Source organism: Pristiophorus japonicus, chromosome 30, assembly GCF_044704955.1.
Source record: "Pristiophorus japonicus isolate sPriJap1 chromosome 30, sPriJap1.hap1, whole genome shotgun sequence".
Lineage (NCBI taxonomy): Eukaryota > Metazoa > Chordata > Chondrichthyes > Pristiophoridae > Pristiophorus > Pristiophorus japonicus.
Genome location: NC_092006.1, coordinates 14,949,883 through 14,977,819, shown reverse-complemented (window position 1 = coordinate 14,977,819; position 27,937 = coordinate 14,949,883). Strand labels below are relative to the sequence as shown.

General features: G+C 55.2%; 1 protein-coding gene across 1 annotated transcript in view; it reads left to right on the top strand.

Annotated features, from left to right (window-relative positions):
- The window catches only part of LOC139240130 (ephrin-A5-like), a gene marked incomplete at its 5' end in the record, with an annotated part of 46,917 nt that extends 19,196 nt beyond the window's left edge, over window positions 1–27,721 (top strand). The window contains 3 exons of the mRNA XM_070868505.1: window positions 12,554–12,619; window positions 16,520–16,576; window positions 27,479–27,721. Of these exons, the coding sequence (XP_070724606.1) occupies window positions 12,554–12,619; window positions 16,520–16,576; window positions 27,479–27,600 (245 nt within the window). The remainder of the gene's footprint in view (window positions 1–12,553; window positions 12,620–16,519; window positions 16,577–27,478) is intronic.
- Between the last annotated feature and the right edge of the window lie 216 nt (window positions 27,722–27,937).

The following is a 27,937-nucleotide window of genomic DNA, read 5'->3' as shown; positions in this document are numbered from 1 at the left end:
CCTCCTCCCTCCCTCTCTCTCCTCCGTCCCCCCTCCCTCTCTCTCCTCCTCCCTCCCTCTCTCTCCTCCTCCCTCCCTCTCTCTCCTCCTCCCTCCTCTCCTCCTCCCCCCTCCCTCTCCTCCTCCCCCCTCCCTCTCCTCCTCCCCCCCCCCCTCCTCTCCTCCCCCCCCTCTCTCTCCTCCTCCCCCACCCTCTCTCTCCTCCTCCCCCACCCTCTCTCTCCTCCTCCCCACCCTCTCTCTCCTCCTCCCCCACCCTCCCTCTCCTCCTCCCCCACCCTCCCTCTCCTCCTCCCCCACCCTCCCTCTCCTCCTCCCCCACCCTCCCTCTCCTCCTCCCCCACCCTCCCTCTCCTCCTCCCCCACCCTCCCTCTCCTCCTCCCCCACCCTCTCTCTCCTCCCTCTCTCCTGTTCCTGCCCTTGAAGACCATTCCACTGGGGCCTTGACTCCGGGACACCTGTTTGGTTGCAGAAGGAATTGAAGCTGGCTCTGTCTGCCCTGAAGCTGTGCAGCGAGGCAGGTTGGACAGGATCGCACGGGGGAAAGTCGGCCGTGATTCCCCGGTCATTGGGCCCTCCGGTGTGGCCTGTGTGGGGAACTGTGCCCCCATCGCACGCGGAGATTGACATTGGAAGGGATGGAACAGCCCGGTCGGTCTCTTTCCCCTCGTTGCTTGGCCCGGGTATCTTTAATAATTGGTTCCTGGGATGTGGGCGTCGCTGGCAAGGCCGGCATTTATTGCCCATCCCTAATTGCCCCTTGAGAAGGTGGTGGTGAGTCGCCTTCTTGAACCGCTGCAGTCCGTGTGGTGAAGGTGCTCCCACAGTGCTGTTAGGGAGGGAGTTCCAGGATTGTGACCCAGCGACGATGAAGGAACGGCCGATATATTTCCCAGTCGGGATGGTGTGTGTGACTGGGAGGGGAACGTGGAGGGGGTAGTGTTCCCATGCGCCTGCTGCCCTTGACCTTCTAGGCGGTGGAGGTCGCGGGTTTGGGAGGTGCTGCCGAAGAAGCCTTGGCGAGTTGCCGCGGTGCATCTTGTAGACGGTGCTCACTGCAGCCAGGGGGCGCCGGTGGTGGAGGGAGTGAGTGTTGAAGGTGGTGGGTAGCGTGGCCCATCGAGCGGGGCTGCTTTGTCCTGGATGGTGTCGAGCTTCTCGAGTGTTGTTGGAGCTGCAACTCATCCAGGCAAGTGGGGAGTGTTCCATCACACTCCTGACTTGTGCCTTGTAGATGGTGGAGAGGCTTTGGGGAGTCAGGAGGTGAGACACTCGCCGCAGAATACCCAGCCTCTGACCTGCTCTTGTGACCACAGTATTTATGTGGCTGGTCCAGTGAAGTTTCTGGTCAATGGTGACCCCCCAGGATGTTGATGGTGGGGGATTCGGCGATGGTAATGTCAAAGGGCGGTGGTTAGACTCTCGCTTGTTGGAGATGGTCATTGCCTGGCCCTTGTGGGGCACGAATATGGCTTAATAATAGTGTCAGGAGCCTGAATGTGAAGGCCCGAGATGCCAATTGCGGGTTGAGCCTTGAATCAGCTCCGCACATCAGGGTCAGAGGTCACGCAATGTCCACATGGCAAGCCGGATAGAACAAAAGAAACTTAGAATCTCTCCGCACAGGAGCAGGCCATCGGAGGGGCGGCGCTGAGGGAGCGCCGCACTGTCGGAGGGGCGGTACTGAGGGAGCGCCGCACTGTCGGAGGGGCAGTACTGAGGGAGTGCTGCACTGTCGGAGGGGCGGTACTGAGGGAGCGCCGCACTGTCGGAGGTGCCGTCTTTCGGATGAGACGTTAAACCGAGGCCCCGAGTGCCCTCTCGGGTGGATGTAAAAGATCCCGGGGCCACTATTGGAAGAAGAGCAGGGGGAGTTCTCCCCGGTGTCCTGGGGCCAATATTTATCCCTCAACCAACATCACTAAAACAGATGATCTGAGTCATTATCACATCGCTGTGTGTGGGAGCTTGCTGTGCGCAAATTGGCGTTTCCCACAATACAACAGTGACCACACTCCAAATAGTACTTCATTGGCTGTGAAGCGCTTTGGGGCGTCCGGTGGTCGTGAAAGGCGCTATATAAATGCAAGTCTTTTTTATCAAAACACCTCAGAATTTTGAACCCATCGATTAAATCTCCATCTTCACCGTCTGCTCTAAAGAGAACAATCCCAGCTTCTCCAGTCTCTCAATCTTCTGTGCATCTTCAAACGTTCGCTAATCTAATTGAAGCTTCCAGAAGGTTTGAATATTTTCTCTGTTATAATCTTTTATGGAATGTATTTGGGACTTTGAAATAAAACTGAACATTGATCCAATTGGACCGAGTTTATCTCCCTTGTCCCATTACACATTCTTTGGGATAATTGGTATCTTTAACTCTATGAATAATCAGGAGGGTCACACAGTCTCAGGATAAGGGCTCGGCTGTTTAGGACTGAGATGAGGAGGAATTTCTTCACTCAGAGGGTGGTGAATCTTTGGAATTCTCTGCCCCAGAGGGCTGTGGAGACTCAGTCGTTGAGTATATTCACTCCTGGCTGGCCTCCCACGTTCTACCCGATGTAAACTAGAGGTGATCCAAAACTCAGTTGCCCCGTGTCCTAACTCGCACCGAGTCCCGCTCACTCATCACCCCCTGTGCTCGCTGCCCCGTGTCCTAACTCGCACCGAGTCCCGCTCACCCATCACCCCCTGTGCTCGCTGCCCCGTGTCCTAACTCGCACCGAGTCCCGCTCACCCATCACCCCCTGTGCTCGCTGCCCCGTGTCCTAACTCTCACCGAGTCCCGCTCACCCATCACCCCCTGTGCTCGCTGCCCCGTGTCCCAACTCGCACCGAGTCCCGCTCACCCATCACCCCCTGTGCTCGCTGCCCCGTGTCCTAACTCTCACCGAGTCCCGCTCACCCATCACCCCCTGTGCTCGCTGCCCCGTGTCCTAACTCACACCGAGTCCCGCTCACCCATCACCCACTGTGCTCGCTACCCCCCATGTCCTAACTCGCACCGAGTCCCGCTCACCCATCACCCCCTGTGCTCGCTGCCCCGTGTCCTAACTCTCACCGAGTCCCGCTCACCCATCGCCCCCTGTGCTCGCCGACCTACATTGGCTTCCGTTTAAGTAACGCTTTGATTTCAAAATTCTCCATCCTTGATTACAAATCCCTTCATGGCCCTTGCCCCCCTCCCTATCTCTGTAACCTCCTCCAGCCCCTACACCACGCCCTATCTCTGTAACCTCCTCCAGCCCCTACACCCCTCCCTATCTCTGTAACCTCCTCCAGCCCCTACACCACGCTCTATCTCTGTAACCTCCTCCAGCCCCTACACCCCTCCCTATCTCTGTAACCTCCTCCAGCCCCTACACCTCTCCCTATCCCTGTAACCTCCTCCAGCCCCTACACCCCTCCCTATCTCTGTAACCTCCTCCAGCCCCTACACCCCTCCCTATCTCTGTAACCTCCTCCAGCCCCTACACCCCTCCCTATCTCTGTAACCTCCTCCAGCCCCTACACCCCTCCCTATCTCTGTAACCTCCTCCAGCCCCTACACCCCTCCCTATCTCTGTAACCTTCTCTAGCCCCCTACACCCCTCCAAGATAAGCACATAAGAAATAGGAGCAGGAGTGGGCCATTTGGCCCCTCGAGCCTGCTCTGCCATTCAATAAGATCACGGCTGATCTGACCTTGGCCACTTTCCCTGTCCACTCCCCATAACCCTTGACTCCCCTGTACTTCAAAAATCTGTTCAGCTCCGCCTTAAATATGTTCAATGTCCCAGCCTCAAACTCTGTGCTCCTCTTGCCCATCCCCCGGTTCCCATCGCTCCACCATCGGTGGCCGTGCCTTCAGCTGCCTGGGCCCCAAGCTCTGGAACTCCTTCCCTAAACCTCTCCGCCTCTCTCTCCTCCTTTTTTAAGGCGCTCCTTAAAACCGACCTCTTTCTCCCGTTATTTCTTGTTATGCGGCTCGATGTCAAATTTATCTCTCAACACTTCTGTGCACTACACGAAAGGCCACGATATCAATACCAGTTGTTGTATATGCAAGGCTGAGGTCGCTAGATTTTTGGAGTCGAATGGAATCGAGAGATCGGGCGGGCAACGGGAATTGAGGTCGAAGGTCAGCCATGATCTCATTGAATGGCGGAGCAGGCTCGAGGGGCCGAATGGCCGACTCCTGCTAATTCTTATCAGCCCCTGTCCCCCCTCCCCGACAGTCCTGAAAACCGTTGCAACCCCTCGCTTAATCCCACCCCCCCCCCCCCCCCCCCAAGGCCAAATGCCTCGAAGTTTTTCCAGATGGGGTTGGTGTAACTCTCCGTGGGTTGAGAATAATAGGTTGCCGCAATGTTGTGCAGCCTGCCCACAGACTGAATGGACTTGCTGGGAAGGCTGTGCAAAGAATCTCCCCTGGAGGCAGTGGTGAAATTGTTGGCTGATACAGGGGAAGGGTAACGTTCCTGTCTGGGCCAATCAGCTGGCTCGCCCGGTTCCTGGCCAACCTTCCCTCTGCAGTTGGTGCGTGAGCGGCGAGGCGAACGGATGCAGTTATTAACCCATTCTGCCAACGCTGCCGTTAACCTACGGCTGAACCGCGGCTGAGTGGGCAGCGCCCTCGCCCCTCGGTCAGGTGGTTTGCGGGTTGGAGTGCCGCTCCCGAGACTTGAGCGCCCAAATCTCGGCTGACGCTCCCGGTGAAGGACCGCGGGAGTGCCGCGCTGCAGCGCTCCCTCGGTGCTGCCCCTCCGACAGTGCGGCACTCCCTCAGTACTGCCCCTCCGACAGTGCGGCACTCCCTCAGTACTGCCCCTCCGACAGTGCGGCGCTCCCTCAGTACTGCCCCTCCGACAGTGCGGCGCTCCCTCAGCACTGCCCCTCCGACAGTGCGGCGCTCCCTCAGTACTGCCCCTCCGACAGTGCGGCGCTCCCTCAGTACTGCCCCTCCGACAGTGCGGCGCTCCCTCAGTACTGCCCCTCCGACAGTGCGGCGCTCCCTCAGTACTGCCCCTCCGACAGTGCGGCGCTCCCTCAGTACTGCCCCTCCGACAGTGCGGCGCTCCCTCAGTACTGCCCCTCCGACAGTGCGGCGCTCCCTCAGTACTGCCCCTCCGACAGTGCGGCGCTCCCTCAGTACTGCCCCTCCGACAGCGCGGCGCTCCCTCAGTACTGCCCCTCCGACAGTGCGGCACTCCCTCAGTACTGCCCCTCCGACAGCGCGGCGCTCCCTCAGTACTGCCCCTCCGACAGTGCGGCGCTCCCTCAGTACCGCCCCTCCGACAGTGCGGCACTCCCTCAGTACCGCCCCTCCGACAGTGCGGCGCTCCCTCAGTACCGCCCCTCCGACAGTGCGGCACTCCCTCAGTACCGCCCCTCCGACAGTGCGGCGCTCCCTCAGTACTGCCCCTCCGACAGTGCGGCGCTCCCTCAGTACTGCCCCTCCGACAGTGCGGCGCTCCCTCAGTATTGCCCCTCCGACAGTGCGGCGCTCCCTCAGTACTGCCCCTCCGACAGTGCGGCACTCCCTCGGCACCGCCCCCCTCCGAATTTCGGGGATCCGTGAACCTGCACTCTTAAGTTCCTCGACACCAATGCAGCCTATCCAATCTTTCGGTGATGTTTGCAGGGGGGCGGGGGGGAGGGGGAAGGGGAAGTGAGGGATCTGGAGCCAGGGAGCCTGGATGAGGTACAGACGGCGCCCTGCTCGCATCGAGTGGCGGAATGGGCTGGAGGGGGCTTCAACGCCTCCCCCCCCCCCCCACCCACTGTTTGTTTTGTGTATCTCGGAGTCCCAGGTCTGTGTGGCAGCTTGCCAGCTTATGGGGAACGCACTTTGGAACGGGTCAGCTGCAAGAAGCAGGAACTGCCTCCAGCTGCAAACTAAGCCAGCCAGAATTATTACTGGTTTCGCTTGTCAGGGGCGATTAGATCTGGGAATTAAAGAAGGGGAGTAAAAGTCATATCGAGGGAGCCGAGGAATTTCGAACTCCAGGCTATGATTCGAGTCGAGCTGCTCACGTTGCCGAAATAACCAAAAAGGATATAAAGGCGCTGGGCAACGTGCGAGAAAGATTTCCAAGGCTCATGCCTGTTGGTAGGGGGTTGCTACAGAGAACGCTCTTTCATAGAAACACAGAAAATAGGTGCAGGAGTAGGCCATTCGGCCCTTCGAGCCTGCACCGCCATTCAATAAGATCATGGCTGATCATGCAACTTCAGTACCCCATTCCTGCTTTCTCTCCATACCCCTTGATCCCTTTAGCCGTAAGGGCCACCTCTAACTCCCTTTTGAATATATCCAACGAACTGGCCTCAACAACTTTCTGTGGTAGAGAATTCCACAGGTTCACAATTCTCTGAGTGAAGAAGTTTCTCCTCATCTCGGTCCTAAATGGCTTACCTCTTATCCTTAGACTGTGTGACCCCTGGTTCTGGACTTCCCCAACACCGGGAACATTCTTCCTGAATCTGACTTGTCCAATCCCGTCGGAATTTTATATGTTTCTATGAGATCCCCTCTCATTCTTCTAAATTCCAGTGAATATAAGCCCAGTCGATCCAGTATTTCTTCATATGTCAGTCCTGCCATCCCGGGAATCAGTCTGGTGAACCTTCGCTGGACTCCCTCAATAGCAAGAATGTCCTTCCTCAGATTAGGAGACAAAACTATACACAATATTCAAGGTGTGGCCTCACCAAGGCCCTGTATAACTGCAGTAAGACCTCCCTGCTCCTATACTCAAATTCTCTCGCTATGAAGGCCAACATGCCATTTGCCTTCTTCACCGCCTGCTGTACCTGCATGCCAACTTTCAATGACTGATGTACCATGACACCCAGGTCTCGTTGCACCTCCCCTTTTCCTAATCTGTCATCATTCAGATAATCTGCCTTCCTGTTTTTGTCCCCAAAGTGGATAACCTCACATTTATCCACATTATACTGCATCTGCCATGCATTTGCCCACTCACCTAACCTGTCCAAGTCACCCTGCAGCCTCCTAGCATCCTCCTCACAGCTCACACCACCACCCATCTTAGTGTCATCTGCAAACTTGGAGATATTACATTCAATTCCTTCATCTAAATCATTAATGTATATTGTAAAAGTGTTCGAAGATCAGACCCCCAAATCTGCCAGCAAGCTCATGGTCTACCATCATCATCATCGGCAGTCCCTCGGAATCGAGGAAGACTTGCTTCCACTCTAAAAGTGAGTACTTAGGTGACTGAACAGTCCAATACGAGAGCCACAGTCACTGTCACAGGTGGGACAGTCAGTGGTTGAGGGAAGGGGAGGGTGGGACTGGTTTGCCGCACGCTCCTTCCGCTGCCTGCGCTTGGTTTCTGCACGCTCTCGGCGACGAGACTCGAGGTGCTCAGCGCCCTCCCGGATGCACTTAGGGCGGACTGGTCTTTGGCCCAGGGACTACCAGGTGTCGGTGGGGATGTTGCACTTTATCAGGGAGGCTTTGAGGGTGTCCCTGTAACGTTTCCTCTGCCCACCTTTGGCATCGTTTGCCGTGAAGGAGTTCCGAGTAGAGCGCTTGCTTTGGGAGTCTCGTGCGGACAATGTGGCCCTGCCCAGCGGAGCTGGTCGAGTGTGGTCAGTGCTTCGATGCTGGGGATGTTGGCCTGGTCGAGGACGCTAACGTTGGTGCGTCTGTCCTCCCAGGGGATTTGTAGGATCTTGCGGAGACATCGTTGGTGGGTATTTCGCCAGCGACTTGAGGTGCCTGCTGTACATGGTCCACGTCTCTGAGCCATTCACCCGAGAGGGCAGATGGGGCCTCGGTTTAACGTGTCATCCGAAACACGGCCCCTCCGACAGTGCGGCGCTCCCTCAGCACCGCCCCTCCGACAGCGCAGTGCGGCGCTCCCTCAGCACCGCCCCTCCGACAGCGCAGTGCGGCGCTCCCTCAGCACCGCCCCTCCGACAGCGCAGTGCGGCGCTCCCTCAGTACCGCCCCTCCGACAGCGCAGTGCGGCGCTCCCTCAGCACCGCCCCTCCGACAGCGCAGTATGGCACTGCTAGCCTCGGCCCGGAATTTTGTGCTGGAGTCCCTGAAGTGGGGGCTGGAGCCCACGACCTTGCGACTCCGAGGCGCGCGCGAGCGAACGAGCGTGACCACCCTCTGCGTCAAGTCGAGACTTAATTCGGGGTACGATTACCCGGGCAGAGAGACACACGAGAGGGAGACGAACCTTATGGTGTACAGGATAGAGGAGGAGGTCGGTGGTGGGGGGGCCAAGGTTGTGTGTGTGTTATGTTCCTGTCGACAGACGTTCCAGCGTTCCTATGTCTCCGGCTTGAACACCGACACTCCCCATCGAATCTCCCGGGGAGAGTTGACCTCCAGTTGAGTTTTGAATTGTATCCTGCCAAATCCTGGAAAAGTGGTACTGAGACGATAAAAGCTGGAAATTGCAAGGAGGCCTGTTATTAATCTCTGGCACTCGGGGCTCCCTCGCCGGGGAAGGGAATCACTCTGGCTGTCGAACGGACGAGGTGCAATTTAATTCTCTTCACTTCTGGCCTCCAGGGAGCTCAAGGCGGCTTAGAGAACCCCTGCAGCTATCCAGCGATAGGCCGGACCGGGCCAGGTGTTTCCTAGTGTGGCTACACTGCTAAATCCATTTAATCTCCCTGACCCCTCCCCTCCCGCCTTCCTTCCCCCTCCTCCCTCAACCCATTTCACCCGAGGCGAGAGTGGGGAGGGCAGGAGCGGAGCGGGGGTGGAGTTAAAGTTCCCGACAATTTCTGGAAATGGAGCCTCAAAAGCTGTGCTGAAATCCAAGACAGTCAGTCTTGCATTGATATAGCGCCTTTTCACGACCACCGGACGTCCTAAAGCGCTTTTGGAAGCGCGGTCACTGTTGTATTGTGGGCAACGCAGCAGCCGATTTGTGCACAGCAAGCTCCCACACACAGCCAATGTGATAATGACCCAGATCATCTGTTTTAATGATGTTGGTTGAGGGATAAATATTGGCCCCAGGACACCGGGGAGAACTCCCCCTGCTCTTCTTCCAATAGTGGCCCGGGATCTTTTGCATCCACCCCGAGAGGGCAGACGGGGCCTCGGTTTAACGTCTCATCTGGAAGACAGCACCTCTGACAGTGCGGCACTCCCTCAGTACTGCCCCTCCGACAGTGCGGCGCTCCCTCAGTACTGCTCCTCCGACAGTGCGGCTCTCCGACAGTGCGGCGCTCCCTCAGTACCGCCCCTCCGACAGTGCGGCGCTCCCTCAGTACCGCCCCTCCGACAGTGCGGCGCTCCCTCAGTACCGCCCCTCCGACAGTGCGGCGCTCCCTCAGTACCGCCCCTCCGACAGTGCGGCGCTCCCTCAGTACCGCCCCTCCGACAGTGCGGCGCTCCCTCAGTACCGCCCCTCCGACAGTGCGGCGCTCCCTCAGCACCGCCCCTCCGACAGTGCGGCGCTCCCTCAGCACCGCCCCTCCGACAGTGCGGCGCTCCCTCAGTACCGCCCCTCCGACAGTGCGGCGCTCCCTCAGTACCGCCCCTCCGACAGTGCGGCGCTCCCTCAGCACCGCCCCTCCGACAGTGCGGCGCTCCCTCAGTACCGCCCCTCCGACAGTGCGGCGCTCCCTCAGTACCGCCCCTCCGACAGTGCGGCGCTCCCTCAGTACCGCCCCTCCGACAGTGCGGCGCTCCCTCAGTACCGCCCCTCCGACAGTGCGGCGCTCCCTCAGTACCGCCCCTCCGACAGTGCGGCGCTCCCTCAGCACCGTCCCTCCGACAGCGCAGTATGGCGCTCCCTCAGCACTGGGAGTGTCGGCCTGGATTTTGTGCTCGATCGCCTGGAGTGGGACCCGAACCCACGACCTTCTGACTCCGAGGCGAGAGAGAGAGAGCGCGACCCACTGGCCCTGACCTTCCAGGTTGTACCAGCTTCCAAGGGGGCTGCGAATCAGGAGTGAACGACCCCACAAGAGTTGAAAGGGCAAAGTTGAAGGAAGGCAATTGGCTGAGCCAAGTTGCACACACAACCAGTTCTCCCAACACGTCCCAACTTGCCAGATTCCTGTCTTGAGTGATCAGTGCCTGTAATTCAATCTTATCATGTCTCCGCAATATAGACTTTAGTCCTCGCACACAAGCCACAGGATCTCCAAAACCTGCTTCGAACCCTGATGATGTTTGGTTTCTGCAGTTGCTCCCATCGAATTTTGAGAGAGTCCCTTGTATCCCATCGAGTGTGCGGCACAGATAGAGTGCATGGGGTCCCACCGCTCCGTGCCCCCTCCCACCCCTCTCCATCTCACCCCATCCCCATATCCTTCTATTCCTTCCTCCCTCATGTGTTTGTCCAGCCTCCCCTTAAACACATCGATACTATTCCCCTCGACCCCTCCCTGTGGCAGCGAGTTCCACATTCTCACCGCTCTCTGGGTAAAGAAGTTTCTCCTGAATTCCCCATTGGGTTTATCAGTGACGGTCTGATATTGATGTTCTGGTCTCCCCTACAAGTGGAAACATTTTCTCTACCCGATCGAATCCCTTCATAAGGCCTCTACGACAATAATTCCATAAGGAAGTGGAGCTGAGTCCATGATCAGATCAGCCAGGATCGTATTAAATGGCGGAGCAGGCTCGAGGGGCCGAATGGCCGACTCCTGCTCCTATTTCTGATGTTCTTCTCCCCACTCTCTCTCTTCCACCCCCCCCTACCCTTCTCCCCACTCTCTCTCTCTTCCCCCCCCCCACCCTTCTCCCCACGCTCTCTTCCCCCCTCTCTCCCCACTCTCTTCACCCCACCCCTTCTCTCTCTCGCGCGCTCTCTCTCTCTCTCTCGCGCGCATTCTCTCTCTCGCACGTTCTCTCTCTCGCGCTCTCTCTCTCTCGCGTGCGCTCTCTCTCTCTCGCGTGCGTTCTCTCTCTCTCGCGCATTCTCTCTCTCTCGCGTGCGTTCTCTCTCTCTCGCGCTCTCTCTCTCTCTCGCGCTCTCTCTCTCTCGCGCTCTCTCTCTCTCGCGCCCGTTCTCTCTCTCGCGCCCGTTCTCTCTCTCGCGCCCGTTCTCTCTCTCGCGCCCGTTCTCTCTCTCGCGCCCGTTCTCTCTCTCGCGCCCGTTCTCTCTCTCGCGCCCGTTCTCTCTCTCGCGCCCGTTCTCTCTCTCGCGCCCGTTCTCTCTCTCGCGCCCGTTCTCTCTCTCGCGTTCTCTCTCGCTCTCGCTCTCTCTCGCTCTCGCGCTCTCTCTCTCTCGCTCGCGCGCTCTCTCTCTCTCTCGCTCGCGCTCTCTCTCTCTCTCTCTCTCGCGCTCTCTCTCGCGCTCGCTCTCTCTTTCCCCCCTCCCCACTCAAGGGTTATGGGGGGCGGGCGGGGAAGTGGAGCCGAGTCCATGATCGGATCAGCCATGATCTTATTGTATGGCGGAGCAGGCTCGAGGGGCCGAATGGCCGACTCCTGCTCCTATTTCTTGTGTATTGAGAGGGCACAGATGTCAAGATGATTAAGATATCTTGTACCGATGGCCCTCGAGCTCTGGCGGAGAGACATGCAGTGATGCCGCAAGAGTTGAATAGTGCCACTGCTCTGACCTGATAAAGGGCGAATTGGGCTGAGGTACTTGAGAGGTGGGGAAGGGGATATGGTTTGGCAGAGAAAGACGATGTTTAACGTGGGAGAGTCTGTGCCCAGAACAGCCGTCACCCAATGCCTTGCTCTCTTCACTTCCAGTGGGTTATTTTAGGGGCGCAGTCAGTGCTCGTGTGTCGTCAGTTATTTTATGCAGAGTGAGATCCCACAAGCAGCCTTGAAACATCTTAGCGGTTCATTGATGGGTGATTCTCATTTAGCGGTGATGATGGATAATTATTGGCCAGGACACCGGGGGGAACTCCCTTCCTCAAGCCCCACTCGAGAGCCTATAATCCAGGCCCATACTCCCAGCCTCAGTACTGAGGGAGTGCCACACTTTCGGAGGGGCAGTACTGAGGGAGCGCCGCACTGTCGGAGGGGCGGTACTGAGGGAGTGCCGCACTGTCGGAGGGGCAGTACTGAGGGAGCGCCGCACTGTCGGAGGGGCAGTACTGAGGGAGCGCCGCACTGTCGGAGGGGCGGTACTGAGGGAGCGCCGCACTGTCGGAGGGGCGGTGCTGAGGGAGCGCCGCTCTGTCGGAGGGGCGGTACTGAGGGAGCGCCGCACTGTCGGAGGGGCGGTACCGAGGGAGCGCCGCACTGTCGGAGGGGCAGTACTGAGGGAGCGCCGCACTGTCGGAGGGGCGGTACTGAGGGAGCGCCGCACTGTCGGAGGGGCGGTACTGAGGGAGCGCCGCTCTGTCGGAGGGGCGGTACTGAGGGAGCGCCGCACTGTCGGAGGGGCGGTACTGAGGGAGCGCCGTACTGTCGGAGGGGCCGTCTTTCGGATGAGACGTTAAACTGAGGCCCCGTCTGCCACTTCAGCAGGAGTGTTGCCCACTGAGCCAAGGCTGACATTTAGTTAGCAACGGCCTCAATTTTGACGCGAATCTGTTTTGCCTCACTGACGGCCCCTGGATGTATTAGTCAATCTTTGCCTTTGTGTTCCACAGCCGTACCCCATGAAGACAAGAAGGACAAATGTCTGCGACTGAGGGTATCTGTTTGCTGCACCACAAGTGAGTAACCTACTCAGTCCCCGCCTCAAACTCTGTTCCCTATCCCTCAACTCCATCCCTCTCCCCAACTCCTGTCTGAGGCTGAACCAGACTGTCCACAACCTCGGTGTCATACCTGACCCTGAAATGAGCTTCCGACCACATATTCGCAGCATAACTAAACCCGCCCATTTCCACCTCCGTAACATCGCCCGTCTCCACCCCTGCCTCAGCTCATCCGCTGCTGAAGCCCTCATCCGTGCCTCTGTTACCTCCAGACTTGACTATTCCAACGCACTCCTGGCCAGCCTCCCACATTCTACCCCACGTAAACTAGAGGTGATCCAAAACTCGGCTGCTCCCGTGTCCTAACTCGCACCGAGTCCCACTCACCCATCACCTCCTGTGCTCGCTGCCCCGTGTCTCTAACTCACACCCAGTCCCACTCACCCATCACCCCCTGTGCTCGCTGCCCCGTGTCCTAACTCGCACCGAGTCCCACTCACCCATCACCCCCTGTGCTCACTGCCCCGTGTCCTAACTCTCACCGAGTCCCGCTCAACCATCACCCGCTGTGCTCCCTGCCCCGTGTCCTAACTCGCACCGAGTCCCGCTCACCCATCACCCGCTGTGCTCCCTGCCCCGTGTCCTAACTCGCACCGAGTCCCGCTCACCCATCACCCCCTGTGCTCGCTGCCCCCGTGTCCTAACTCGCCCCGAGTCCCGCTCACCCATCACCCCCTGTGCTCGCTGCCCCCGTGTCCTAACTCGCCCCGAGTCCCGCTCACCCATCACCCCCTGTGCTCGCTGACCTACATTGGCTCCCGGTTAAGCAGCACCTCGATTTCAAAATTCTCATCCGTATTTTTTAATCCATCAATGGCCCTCGCGCCCTCTCTATCTCTCTATATCTGTAACCTCCTCCTTGAGATCTCTGCGCTCCTCTAATTCTGCCCTCCTGAGCATCCCTGATTGTAATCGTTCCACCATTGTTGGCCGTGCCTTCAGCTGCCTGGGCCCCAAGCTCTGGAACTCTCTACCTGTCCTGGGAGTGTTTGATGAGACAGTGTAGAGGGAGCTTTACTCTGTATCTAACCCCGTGCTATACCTGCCCTGGAAGTGTTTGATGGGACAGTGTAGAGGGAGCTTTACTCTGTATCTAACCCCGTGCTATACCTGCCCTGGAAGTGTTTGATGGGACAGTGTAGAGGGAGCTTTACTCTGTATCTAATCCTGTGCTGTACCTGCCCTGGGTGTGTTTGATGGGACAGTGTAGAGGGAGCTTTACTCTGTATCTAATCCCCTGTACCTGCCCTGGGAGTGTTTGATGGGACAGTGTAGAGGGAGCTTTACTCTGTATCTAACCCCGTGCTGTACCTGCCCCTGGGAGTGTTTGATGGGACAGTGTAGAGGGAGCTTTACTCTGTATCTAACCCCGTGCTGTACCTGCCCTGGGAGTGTTTGATGGGACAGCGTAGATGGAGCTTTACTCTGTATCTAACCCCGTGCTGTACCTGCCCCTGGGAGTGTTTGATGGGACAGTGTAGAGGGAGCTTTACTCTGTATCTAACCCCATGCTGTACCTGCCTGGGAGTGTTTGATGGGACAGTGTAGAGGGAGCTTTACTCTGTATCTAACCCCATGCTGTACCTGCCTGGGAGTGTTTGATGGGACAGTGTAGAGGGAGCTTTACTCTGTATCTAACCCCATGCTGTACCTGCCTGGGAGTGTTTGATGGGACAGTGTAGAGGGAGCTTTACTCTGTATCTAACCCCGTGCTGTACCTGCCCTGGGAGTGTGTGATGCTGAAAAGGGCGGTGATTGATGTCCGTGAATTCAGCGAGCGGTGAAATAAGAAGCAGTGGGGATGACAAAATTCTGCCGTATCTCCCTGAGCCCAGAACGTGGGCTGTGAATTAAATAGAAGCGTTATTAACTTGTTTGTGAACATCTGCATCAGTCATTTGATGTGTGGCTGGAAGCTGCTCCCTCCATGTGTGTGCATGTGTCTGTTCTTCGACTGAACATCTTGGCTTGCAACAAGGCGCCCAGAGTAGGACATTAAAGATAGATTGGTTGGTTACGTTTTGGATTGCCGCTGAACATTAGCTTCTGGCTGTAGAGCATGCTTTGCATAAATGCTCCTTCAAATGGCAATATTAGTCTTCAGTACTGAACACTTGGTATAACTGGAATGGTGTGTGTGACAGAGAGAATGTGTGTGTGTACATGCCTCGGTTTAACGTCTCATCTCAAAGACGGCCATTCCCTCAGTACCGCCCCTCCGACAGCGCAGTGCGGCGCTCCCTCTGTACTGCCCCTCCGACAGTGCGGCGCTCCCTCAGTACCGCCCCTCCGACAGCGCAGTGCGGCGCTCCCTCAGTACTGCCCCTCCGACAGTGCGGCGCTCCCTCAGTACCGCCCCTCCGACAGCGCAGTGCGGCGCTCCCTCAGTACTGCCCCTCCGACAGTGCGGCGCTCCCTCAGTACTGACCCTGCGACAGTGCGGCGCTCCCTCAGTACTGCCCCTCCGACAGTACGGCGCTCCCTCAGTACTGCCCCTCCGACAGTGCGGCGCTCCCTCAGTACTGCCCCTCTGACAGTGCGGTGCTCCCTCAGTACTGCCCCTCCGACAGTGCGGCGCTCCCTCAGTACTGCCCCTCCGACAGTGCAACGCTCCCTCAGTACTGCCCCTCCGACAGTGCAACGCTCCCTCAGTACTGCCCCTCCGACAGTGCGGCGCTCCCTCAGTACTGCCCCTCTGACAGTGCGGTGCTCCCTCAGTAACTGCCCCTCTGACAGTGCGGCGCTCCCTCAGTACTGCCTCTCCGACAGTGCAACGCTCCCTCAGTACTGCCCCTCCGACAGTGCGGCGCTCCCTCAGTACTGCCCCTCCGACAGTGCAACGCTACCTCAGTACTGCCCCACTGACAGTGCAACGCTCCCTCAGTACTGCCCCTCCGACAGTACGGCGCTCCCTCAGTACTGCCCCTCCGACAGTACGGCGCTCCCTCAGTACTGCCCCTCCGACAGTGCAACGCTCCCTCAGTACTGCCCCTCCGACAGTACGGCGCTCCCTCAGTACTGCCCCTCCGACAGTACGGCGCTCCCTCAGTACTGCCCCTCCGACAGTGCAACGCTCCCTCAGTACTGCCCCTCTGACAGTGCGGCGCTCCCTCAGTACTGCACTGGGAGTGTCGGCCTTGATTTTGTGCTCAAGTCCCCGGAGTGGGACTCGAACCCACGACGTTCCGACCAGGAGGCGAGTGTGCTGACCAGGTCGACACCGTGGTCAGCGACGGTCAGATTTCCTGGACTGGGAGGGAGTTGGGCGCGAGAGAAATCTCGCCGGACCGCACGGGCTGCGATTTCGACTCGCCGGCCTCACTCGCACGTTGGATGTCGGGACCCTTGCCCAATCCCCCAGCAGGAATCGCGCAGTCAGTGGAGCGGCGGCCGGCCGCCATCTTGGCACTGAGGCAAACGGGGTCGGGGGAGGGGGAGCGGGGGAAGCCAGGGGCAGCGGTGATACCGAGCTGGGCCAAGTGTGTGCAAAATGAGTCCTTGGGTGGCTGAACAGCCCAATACGAGAGCCACAGTCCCTGTCACAGGTGGGACAGACAGTGGTTGAGGGAAGGGGAGGGTGGGACTGGTTTGCCGCACGCTCCTTCCGCTGCCTGTGCTTGGTTTCTGCACGCTCTCGGCGACGAGACTCGAGGTGCTCAGCGCCCTCCCGGATGCACTTCCTCCACTTAGGGCGGACTGGTCTTTGGGTCCAGGGACTCCCAGGTGTCGGTGGGGATGTTGCACTTTATCAGGGAGGCTTTGAGGGTGGTCCCTTGTAACGTTTCCTCTGCCCACCTTTGGCTCGCTTGCCATGAATATGTGTTTTTGTTTTAACACTGCTTTTCTTATTTATAGCTTTGAAACCAACGACAGAGTCTTCATGGTCACAAGCGAATGAGAGAATACAGCAAGGTATGTTTCGGAATATCGCTGTCCTATAAATCTCGTTGGGAGCTTTTGTCGTCGGCCCCAAAGACTCGACCCACAAGTTGCGATGGAATCCTCTTCCATATGTTCGCACCACAATCTTAGAAACATAGAAAATAGTTGCAGGAGTAGGCCATTGGGCTCTTCGAGCCTGCACCACCATTCAATAAGATCATGGCTGATCATGCAACTTGAGAATCCCATTCCTGCTTTCTCTCCATACCCCTTGATCCCTTTAGCCGTAAGGGCCACATCTAACTCCCTTTTGAATATATTTAACGAACTGGCCTCAACAACTTTCTGTGGTAGAGAATTCCACAGGTTCACAATTCTCTGAGTGAAGAAGTTTCTCCTCATCTCGGTCCTAAATGGCTTACCCCTTATCCTTAGACTGTGTGACCCCTGGTTCTGGACTTCCCCAACATCGGGAACATTCTTCCTGCATCTAACCTGTCCAATCCCGTCAGAATTTTATATGTTTCTATGAGGTCCCCTCTCATTCTTCTAAACTCCAGTGAATATAAGCCCAGTCGATTCAGTCTTTCTTCATATGTCAGCCCTGCCATCCCGGGAATCAGTCTGGTGAACCTTCGCTGCACTCCCTCAATAGCAAGAATGTCCTTCCTCAGATTAGGAGACCAAAACTGCACACAGTACTCAAGGTGTGGCCTCACCAAGGCCCTGTACAACTGCAGTAAGACCTCCCTGCTCCTATACTCAAATCCTCTTGCTATGAAGGCCAACATGTCATTTGCCGCCTTCACCGCCTGCTGTACCTGCATGCCAACTTTCAATAACACCCAGGTCTCGTTGCACCTCCCCTTTTCCTAATCTGTCACCATTTAGATGATAATCCCCCCAACCCTCAAAGCCGACATCGTCTGAAGCGTCATTTGGTCAACCCCTCTCTTCCCGAATCACTGCTTCTTCTGGAGTCTGCGATCTCCGACCTTGTTGGTGGCTGTGCCTTCAGCTGCCTAGGCCCCAAGCTCTGGAATTCCCTCCCTAAACCTCTCCGCCTCTCCTCCTTTTATAGCGCTCCTTAAAACCTCCCTCTTTGACCAAGCTTTTGATCGCCTGTCCCCCATATCCTCCTCAATTTGTTTTTTTAGTCATTCCTGGGATGTGGGCGTCGTTGGCCAGGCCCAGCATTTATTGCCCGTCCCTAATTGCCCCTGGAGAAGGTGGTGGTGAGCCGCCTTCTTGAACCGCTGCAGTCCGTGTGGTGAAGGTGCTCCCACAGTGCTGTTCGGGAGGGAGTTCCAGGATTGTGACCCAGCGACGATGAAGGAACGGCCGATATATTTCCGAGTCGGGATGGTGTGTGACTGGGAGGGGAACGTGGAGGGGGTGGTGTTCCCATGCGCCTGCTGCCCTTGTCCTTCTAGGCGGTGGAGGTCGCGGGTTTGGGAGGTGCTGCCGAAGAAGCCTTGGCGAGTTGCCGCGGTGCATCTTGTAGACGGTGCACACTGCAGCCACGGTGCGCCGGTGGTGGAGGGAGTGAGTGTTGAAGGTGGTGGGTAGCGTGCCGATCGAGCGGCCTGGATGGTGTCGAGCTTCTCGAGTGTTGTTGGAGCTGCAACTCATCCAGGCAAGTGGGGAGTGTTCCATCACACTCCTGACTTGTGCCTTGTAGATGGTGGAAAGGCTTTGGGGAGTCAGGAGGTGAGACACTCCCCGTAGAATACCCAGCCTCTGACCCGCTGGTCCAGTGAAGTTTCTGGTCAATGGTGACCCTGGGATACTGATGGTGGGGGATACAGATGGTAACTGTTATGTAGGTCATCATCATAGACAGTCCCTTGAAAGTCAGCATGGATTTATGAAAGGGAAATCATGCTTGACACATCTTCTAGAATTTTTTTGAGGATGTAACTAGTCGAGTGGACAAGGGAGAACCAGTGGATGTGGTGTATTTGGACTTTCAATAGGCTTTTGACAAGGGCCCACACAAGAGATTGGTGTGCAAAATTAAAGCACATGGTATTGGGGGTAATGTACTGACGTGGATAGAGAACTGGTTGGCAGACAGGAAGCAGAGAGTCGGGATAAACAGGTCCTTTTCAGAATGGCAGGCAGTGACTAGTGGAGTGCCGCAGGGCTCAGTGCTGGGACCCCAGCTATTTACAATATACATCAATGATTTGGACAAAGGAATTGAATGTAATATCTCCAAGTTTGCAGATGACACTAAACTGGGTGGCAGTGTGAGCTGTGAAGAGGATGCTAAGAGGATGCAGGGGGACTTGGACAGGTTGGGTGAGTGGGCAAATGCATGGCAGATGCAGTATAATGTGGATAAATGTGAGCTGGCAAAAACAGGAAGGCAGAATATTATCTGAATAGTGACAGATTAGGAAAAGGAGAGGTGCAACGAGACCTGGGTGTCATGGTACGTCAGTCATTGAAAGTTGGCATGCAGGTACAGCAGGCGGTGAAGAAGGCACATGGCATGTTGGCCTTCATAGCGAGGGGATTGGAGTATCGGAGCAGGGAAGTCTTACTGCAGTTGTACAGGGCCTTGGTGAGGCCACACCTGGAATATTGTGTTCAGTTTTGGTCTCCTAATCTGAGGAAGGACATTCTTGCTATTGAGGGAGTGCAGCGAAAGTTCACCAGACTGATTCCTGGAATGGCGGGACTGACATATGAGGAAAGACTGGATCGACTCGGCTTATATTCACTGGAATTTAGAAGAATGAGAGGGGATCTCAAAGAAACATATAAAATTCTGATGGGATTGGACAGGTAAGATGAAGGAAGAATGTTCCCGTTGTTGGGGAAGTCCAGAGCCAGGGGTCACAGTCGAAGGATAAGGGGTAAGCCATTTAGGACCGAGATGAGGAGAAACTTCTTCACCCAGAGAATTGTGAACCTGTGGAATTCTCTGCCACAGAAAGTTGTTGGGGCCAGTTCATTAGATATATTCAAGAGGGAGTTAGATGTGGCCCTTACGGCTCAAGGGATCAAGGGGTATGGAGAGAAAGCAGGAAAGGAGTACTGAGGTGAATGAGGCTCGAAGGGCCGAATGGCCTACTCCTGCACCTATTTTCTATGTTTCTATGAATTGAGGAAGACTTGCTTCCACTCTTAAAATGAGTCCTTAGGTGGCTGAACAGCCCAATACGAGAGCCACAGTCCCTGTCACAGGTGGGACAGACAGTGGTTGAGGGAAGGGGAGGGTGGGACTGGTTTGCCGCACGCTCCTTCCGCTGCCTGCGCTTGGTTTCTGCACGCTCTCGGCGACGAGACTCGAGGTGCTCAGCGCCCTCCCGGATGCACTTCCTCCACTTAGGGCGGACTGGTCTTTGGGCCAGGGACTCCCAGGTGTCGGTGGGGATGTTGCACTTTATCAGGGAGGCTTTGAGGGTGGTCCCTTGTAACGTTTCCTCTGCCCACCTTTGGCTCGTTTGCCATGAAGGAGTTCCGAGTAGAGCGCTTGCTTTGGGAGTCTCGTGTCTGGGGACATGTGGACAATGTGGCCCTGCCCAGCGGAGCTGGTCGAGTGTGGTCAGTGCTTCGATGCTGGGGATGTTGGCCTGGCCGAGGACGCTGATGTTGGCGCGCCTGTCCTCCCAGGGGATTTGCAGGATCTTGCGGAGACATCGTTGGTGGTGTTTCTCCAGCAACTTGAGGTGTCTACTGTGCACTTATGAATGACTCCACGAGTCAATGTGTTGTACTCAAACTGGAGTGACCTTGGTCCTTTATTCGTAACTCCAGAGTGAGGCACAAGCATAGTGGGCAGCCTTTTATACTGGGCCCTGCACACCTATGCAGGTGACCCTCAGGTCTCCCACCACAGTGCCCTCTGGTGGACAGCCTCTGCCACAGGGGCAGGAGACCCCGGTCTCCACCAGTTGCACCCTCTAGTGGTGTCAGCACAGTATATACACAGTTTAAACCTTATTGATAGTACATCAGGTAACAAGTCTCCATCTTATGCAACTGTACAGTGACTACACAGAGAGTATATCTGTAGTCTGCATTTATAAAAGTAACACCATTGACTCTGTCAAGCTTTGTCTGAGGGATGTGGGACTTCAGTGACGGGGAGAGACTGGAGAAGCTGGGGTTGTTCTCCTCGGAGCAGAGAAGGTTAAGGGGGAGATTTGATCGAGGGGTTCACTATCACGAGGGGTTTTGAGGAGTAAATCAGGAGAGACTGTTCCCGGGGGCAGGAGGGTGGGTAACCAGGGGGACACAGATTGACGATAATCGGCGATGGAACCAGAGGGGGAGATGGGGAGAATGTGTTTTTGACGCAGCGAGTTGTTGTGATCGGGAAGGCGCTGCCTGAAAGGGCGGTGGGAGCAGATTCAATCTGGACTTTCAAACGGGGGAATTGGGTAAATACTGGAAAGGGGGGAAATGTGCCGGGCTGTGGGGAAAGAGCAGGGGGGGGAGTGGGACTGATTGGATCGCTGTGTCACAGAGCCGGCACAGCACGGGCTCCGTGGGCCCAATGGGATCCTCCTGTGTGGCGAGGTTCTAACCCATCAGGGGGAACTCCTAGCTGCTGATCTGGAGTGTGAACTCAAGAGTGATTTACTCATTTTGATTTCCCGGTTTGCCAACCTTCCTTTCTTGCCTCGGGGGCACTGGGAGTGAGTCACCCAACTACACTCTTTGCATTCTCGCTCAGCAGCTGTACAAACTTGTCAACATGCAAGGTTGCATGTATGTGGGAGTGCCGCCTGTTAGGAAAATTATATACGCTTCTGTGATGTCTGCCGCAGGTCAATGAGTCACTATCCATGCCTTTGCTTGTACCTCATGTTTTCAAAACAGTTTTTACCATCATCCCAAGGACACGGCTGCCTGAGCTGGTCCAACACCACCTTTGAAAGAATCTTAAGAACATAAGAAATAGGAAACGGAAATAGGAAGATAGGCCACACTGCCCCTCGAGCCTGCTCCGCCATTTAATACGATCATGGCTGATCGATCATGGACTCAGGTCCACTTCCCTGCCCGCCCCCTTATTCCCTTATCGGTTAAGAAACTGAATAAATTTAAGAGAGAGATAGACAATGTCCCGGCTTCCACAGCTCTCTGAGGCAGCGAATTCCACAGATTTACAACCCTCTGAGAGAAGAAATTTCTCCTCATCTCAGTTTTAAATGGGCGGCCCCTTATTCTAAGACCATGCCCCCTAGTTCTAGTCTCCCCCACCAGTGGAAACATCCTCTCCGCATCCACCTTGTCGAGCCCCCCTCATAATCTGATGCGTTTCGATAAGATCACCTCTCATTCTTCTGAATTCCAATGAGTAGAGGCCCAACCTACTCAACCTTTCCTCATAAGTCAACCCCCTCATCTCCGGAATCAACCGAGTGAACCTTCTCTGAACTGCCTCCAAAGCAAGTATATCCTTTCGTAAATATGGAAACCAAAACTGCACGCAGTACTCCAGGTGTGGCCTCACCAATACCCTGTATAACTGTAGCAAGACCTCTGCTTTTATAGAAACATAGAAAATAGGTGCAGGAGTAGGCCATTCGGCCCTTCGAGCCTGCACCACCATTCAGTATGATCATGGCTGATCATTTTTGCAACTTCAGTACCCCATTCCTGCTTTCTCTCCATACCCCTTGATCCCTTTAGCCATAAGGGCTATATCTAACGAATTGGCCTCAACAACTTTCTGTGGTAGAGAATTCCACAGGTTCACAATTCTCTGAGTGAAGAAGTTTCTCCTCATCTCGGTCCTAAATGGCTTACCCCTTATCGTTGGACTGTGACCCCTGGTTCTGGACTTCCCCAACATCAGGAACATTCTTCCTGCATCTAACCTCTCCAATCCCGTCAGAACTTTATGTGTTTCTATGAGATCCCCTCTCTTTCTTCTAAATTCCAGTGAATATAAGCCGAGTCGATCCAGTCTCTCCTCGAATGTCAGCCCTGCCATCCCGGGAATCAGTCTGGTGAACCTTTGCTGCACTTCCTCAATAGCAAGAATGTCCTTCCTCAGATTAGGAGACCAAAACTGTATTCAAGGTGAGGCCTCACCAAGGCCCTGTACAATTGCAGTAAGACCTCTCTGCTCCTATACTCAAATCCTCTCGTTATGAAGAGATATAATCCATCCCCTTTGCAATAAAGGCCAAGATTCCATTGGCCTTCCTGATCACTTGTTGTATCTGCATACTATCCTTTTGTGTTTCATGCACAAGTACCTCCAGGTCCAGCTGTACTGCAGCACTTTGTAATCTTTCTCCATTTAAATAATAACTTGCTCTTCGATTTTTTTTTTCTGCCTTATTCATGGGATGCCATTTATTGCCCATCCCTTGAGAAGGTGGTGGTGAGCCGCTGCTTTGAACCGCTGCAGTCCGTGTGGTGAAGGTGCTCCCACAGTGCTGTTAGGGAGGGAGTTCCAGGATTTTGATCCAGCGACGATGAAGGAACGGCCGATATATTTCCAAGTCGGGATAGTGTCCAAAACTCGGCTGCCCCCGTGTCCTAACTCGCACCGAGTCCCGCTCACCCATCACCCCCTGTGCTCGCTGCCCCCGTGTCCTAACTCGCACCGAGTCCCGCTCACCCATCACCCCCTGTGCTCACTGCCCCCGTGTTCTAAATCGCACCGAGTCCCGCTCACCCATCACCCCCTGTGCTCGCTGCCCCCGTGTTCTAACTCGCACCGAGTCCCGCTCACCCATCACCCCCTGTGCTCGCTGCCCCGTGACCTAACTCGCACCGAGTCCCGCTCACCCATCACCCCCTGTGCTCGCTGCCCCGTGACCTAACTCGCACCGAGTCCCGCTCACCCATCACCCCCTGTGCTCACTGCCCCCGTGTTCTAACTCGCACCGAGTCCCGCTCACCCATCACCCCCTGTGCTCGCTGCCCCCGTGTTCTAACTCGCCCCGAGTCCCGCTCACCCATCACCCCCTGTGCTCGCTGCCCCCGTGTCCTAACTCGCCCCGAGTCCCGCTCACCCATCACCCCCTGTGCTCGCTGCCCCCGTGTTCTAACTCGCACCGAGTCCCGCTCAACCATCACCCCCTGTGCTCACTGACCTACATTGGCTCCTGCTAAGCAAGGCCTCGCTTTCAAAATTCTCATCCTTGTTTTCAAATCCCTCCATGGCCCTCGCCCCCTCCCTATCTCTGTAACCTCCTCCAGCCCCACAACCCCCCGAGATGTCTGCGCTCCTCTAATTCTGCCCTCTTGAGCATCCCTGATTATAATTGCTCCACCATCGGTGGCCGTGCCTTCTGTTGCCTGGGCCCCAAGCTCACATTTCTATAAGAACATAAGAAATAGGAACAGGAGTAGGCCATTTGGCCCGTAGAGCCTGCTCCACCATTCAATAAGATCATGGCTGATCTGATCTTGGCTTCAACTCCACCTCCCCGCCCGCTCCCCATAACCCTCGACTCCCTTATCGATTAAAAATCACCCATCTCAAATATATTCAGTGACCCAGCCTCCACAGCTCTCTGGGGCAGAGAATTCCAAAGTTGCCTTGTTCCTAAGCTCTGGAACTCCCTGCCTAAACCTCTCCGCCTCTCTCCCTCTCTTTCCTCCTTCGAGACGCTCCTTCAAACCTTTTTGACCCCTGCGCTAATTTCTACTTCAGCGGCTCGGTGTCAAATTATAGACCTGTGAAGCGCCTTGGGACATTTTGCTGCGTTAACGGCGCTACATTAATGCAGGTTGTTGTTGTTTCAATTGGAGCTGAGGTCAAACATCAGCCGCGATGTTATTTAAAACAGAGAGTCGGGATAAACGGGTCATTTTCCGGTTGGCAAACAGTAACTAGTGGGGTGCCACAGGGATCAGTGCTGGGACCCCAACTATTTACAATCTATATGAATGACTTGGATGAAGGGACTGAGTGGAATGCACCAGGTTTGCTGAAGATACAAAGATGGGTGGGATAGGAAGTTGTGAGGAGGACACAAAAAATCTGCAAAGGGATATAGACGGGCTAAGTGAGTGGGCAAAAATTTAGCAGATGGAGTATAATGTGGGAAAGTGTGAGGTCATGCACTTTGGTAGGAAAAATAGAAAAGCGAATTATAATTTAAATGGAGCATAATTGCAAAGTGCCGCAGTACAGCGGGGCCTGGGGGTACTTGTGCATGAAACACAAAAGGATAGTATGCAGGTACAGCAAGTGATCAGGAAGGCCAATGGAATCTTGGCCTTTATTGCAAAGGGGATGGAGTATAAAAGCAGGGAAGTCTTGCTCCAGTTATACAGGGTATTGGTGAGGCCACACCTGGAGTACTGCGTGCAGTTTTGGTTTCCATATTTAAGGAAGGATATACTTGCATTGGAGGCAGTTCAGAGAAGGTTCACTCGGTCAATTCAGGGGATGAGGGGGTTGACTTATGAGGAAAGGTTGAGGAGGTTGGGCCTCGACTCATTGGAGTTTAGAAGAATAAGAGGTGACCTTATTGAAACTTATAAGATTCTGAGGGGGCTGGACAGGGTAGATGCAGAGAGGATGTTTCCCCTCGTGAGGGAATCTAGAACTAGGGGGCACATAGTTTCAGAATAAGGGGCCACCCATTTAAAACTGAGATGAGGAGGAATTTCTTCTCTCAGAGGGTTGTAAATCTGTGGAATTCTCTGCCCCAGAGAGCTGTGGAGGCTGGGACATTGAATATATTTAAGGCGGAGATAGACAGATTTTTGAGCGATAAGGGAGTGAAGGGTTATGGGGAGCGGGCGGGGAAGTGGAGCTGAGTCCATGATCGGATCAGCCATGATCGTATTAAATGGCAGAGCAGGCTCGAGGGGCCGAATGGCCAACTCCTGCTCCTATTGTGTACAATTCTATGCACAATTCTGGTCGCCTTAATATAAAAAGGATATCGATGCACTGGATAGGGTGCGGAGAAGATTTACAAGGATGATACCAGAAATGCGAGGGTAGACATAATGGGGAAGGATGAACAGGCTGGGTGTCTTTCCTCTTGAACCAGGAAAGCCGAGGGGGTGAGCTAATAGAGGTCTTTAAAATGATGAAAGGTTTTGAACGAGTGGATACAGAGAGAATGTTTCCACTTGTGGGGAAGAGCATAACTAGAGGCCATCAGTATAAGACAGTCACTGATAAATCCAATGGGGAATTCAGGAGAAACTTCTTTACCCAGAGAGCGGTGAGAATGTGGAACTCGCTGCCACAGGGAGGGGTTGAGGTGAATAGTATCGATGCATTTAAGGGGAGGCTGGACAAACACACGAGGGAGAATGGAATAGAGGGTTATGCTGATAGATTTAGATGAGGAAAGAGTGTAATGTATTCGCTTCATGGGTTCTTAGTGTAACACACTGCTATTAAGAACTAGTTGGTTTATTAACAAAGGTTCAACAATCACACTGAACATTACCAGTTCATCCACCAGGCTCACAACCACCTGCCCCATCGTGGATCCCCCGAACCCAACTGGCTGGGGTTTTATTGAGTCTTGTGAACATCACGTGACTGGCTAAGCCACTCCCAACTCAACGGCTCTCCCAGTCTGTGAGCATCCTCACTGGTGCATACCTGAAGGTAGCAGGCCAGGTGGATAAGGTGGTTAAGAAGGCACACGGAATGCTTGCCTTTATTAGCCGAGGCATAGAATACAGGAGCAAGGAGGTTATGCTTGAACTGTATGAAACGCTGGTTGGGCCACAGCTGGAGTACTGCGTACAGTTCTGGTCACCACATTACAGGAAAGATGTGATTGCACTAGAGAGGGTACAGAGGAGATTTACCAGGATGTTGCACTAGAGAGGGTACAGAGGAGATTTACCAGGATGTTGTACTAGAGAGGGTACAGAGGAGATTTACCAGGATGTTGCACTGGAGAGGGTGCAGAGGAGATTTACCAGGATGTTGCACTAGAGAGGGTACAGAGGAGATTTACCAGGATGTTGCACTGAAGAGGGTACGGAGGAGATTTGCCAGGATGTTGCACTAGAGAGGGTACAGAGGAGATTTACCAGGATGTTGCACTGGAGAGGGTACAGAGGAGATTTACCAGGATGTTGCACTAGAGAGGGTGCAGAGGGGATTTACCAGGATGTTGCACTGGAAAGGGTACAGAGGAGATTTACCAGGATGTTGCCCTGGAGAGGGTACAGAGGAGATTTACCAGGATGTTGCACTGGAGAGGGTACAGAGGAGATTTACCAGGATGTTGCACTAGAGAGGGTGCAGATGAGATTTACCAGGATGTTGCACTAGAGAGGGTGCAGAGGAGATTTACCAGGATGTTGCACTAGAGAGGGTACAGAGGAGATTTACCAGGATATTGCCTGGACTGGAGAATTTTAGCGATGAGGAAAGATTGGATAGGCTGGCGTTGTTTTCTTTGGAACAGAAGCTGAGGGGAGACCTGATTGAGGTGTATAAAATGATGAGGGGCCTGGATCGAGTGGATAGGATGGACCTGTTTCCCTTGGCAGAGGGGTCAACAACCAGGGGGCAGAGATTGAAAGTAATTGGGGGGGAGGTTTAGAGGGGATTTGAGGGGAAATGTCTTCACCCAGAGGGTGGTGGGGGTCTGGGGTGGAACTCACTGCCTGAAAGGGTGGTAGAGGCAGAAACCCTCACCACATTTAAAAAGTACCTGGATGTAACACTTGAAGTGCCGTAACCCACAGGGCTACGGACCGAGAGCGGGAAAGTGGGATTAGGCCGGGCGGCTCTTTGTCGGCCGGCCCGGGACACGATGGGCCGAAATGGCCTCCTCCCGCGGCGTAAACTTCTGTGATTCTGTGACAGACGGGAGGAGGCTCGAGTGGAGCATAAACGCCGGCCGGGACTGGTTGGGGCCCGCGTGGCCTCTTCCTGTGCCGTGTGGCCGATGTAATCCTGTGTTGTTGCCTCTCCAACATTGGACTAACTTTTTCTTCTTTTTTTCTTCCCCCCTCTTCCAGATGCTTCCAAAGCCAAGGGCAGGGGCGGAACGTCACAGCTGAAGCCCGGATTGCAAATCTACCCCCTGGCTCTTCTTTGCACCTTCGGCCTGTGGTGGTTCCTGGGCAGCTCGGGTGCGTAAGATCTCTCTCGCTCAGGGGAAGCCCAGAGACTTGTCCAGCTGACCAGCGCTGTGGCCCAGTGGGGGGAAACCATTTCAAAAGTGTTACATACTTTTTTTTTGTTTGTTTTTTAAATTTCAAATCGCCTGGAAGAGGAGCGGCTTTGAAGATCTCCTTCCCCCCCCCCCACTCGCCTCAAAGCATGGCCCATCCAACAGGCTTTCACTTCCAAAGGCCCAAGTCGCTGTCTCTGGCCCACGGTTCAGACTTGACTCGAAATATTGTTCGGCATGAACCACGAGCGCACACGTGCGTGCTCCGGAGTTTTTGGCACGCCCGACTCTTTCGAAACCGATC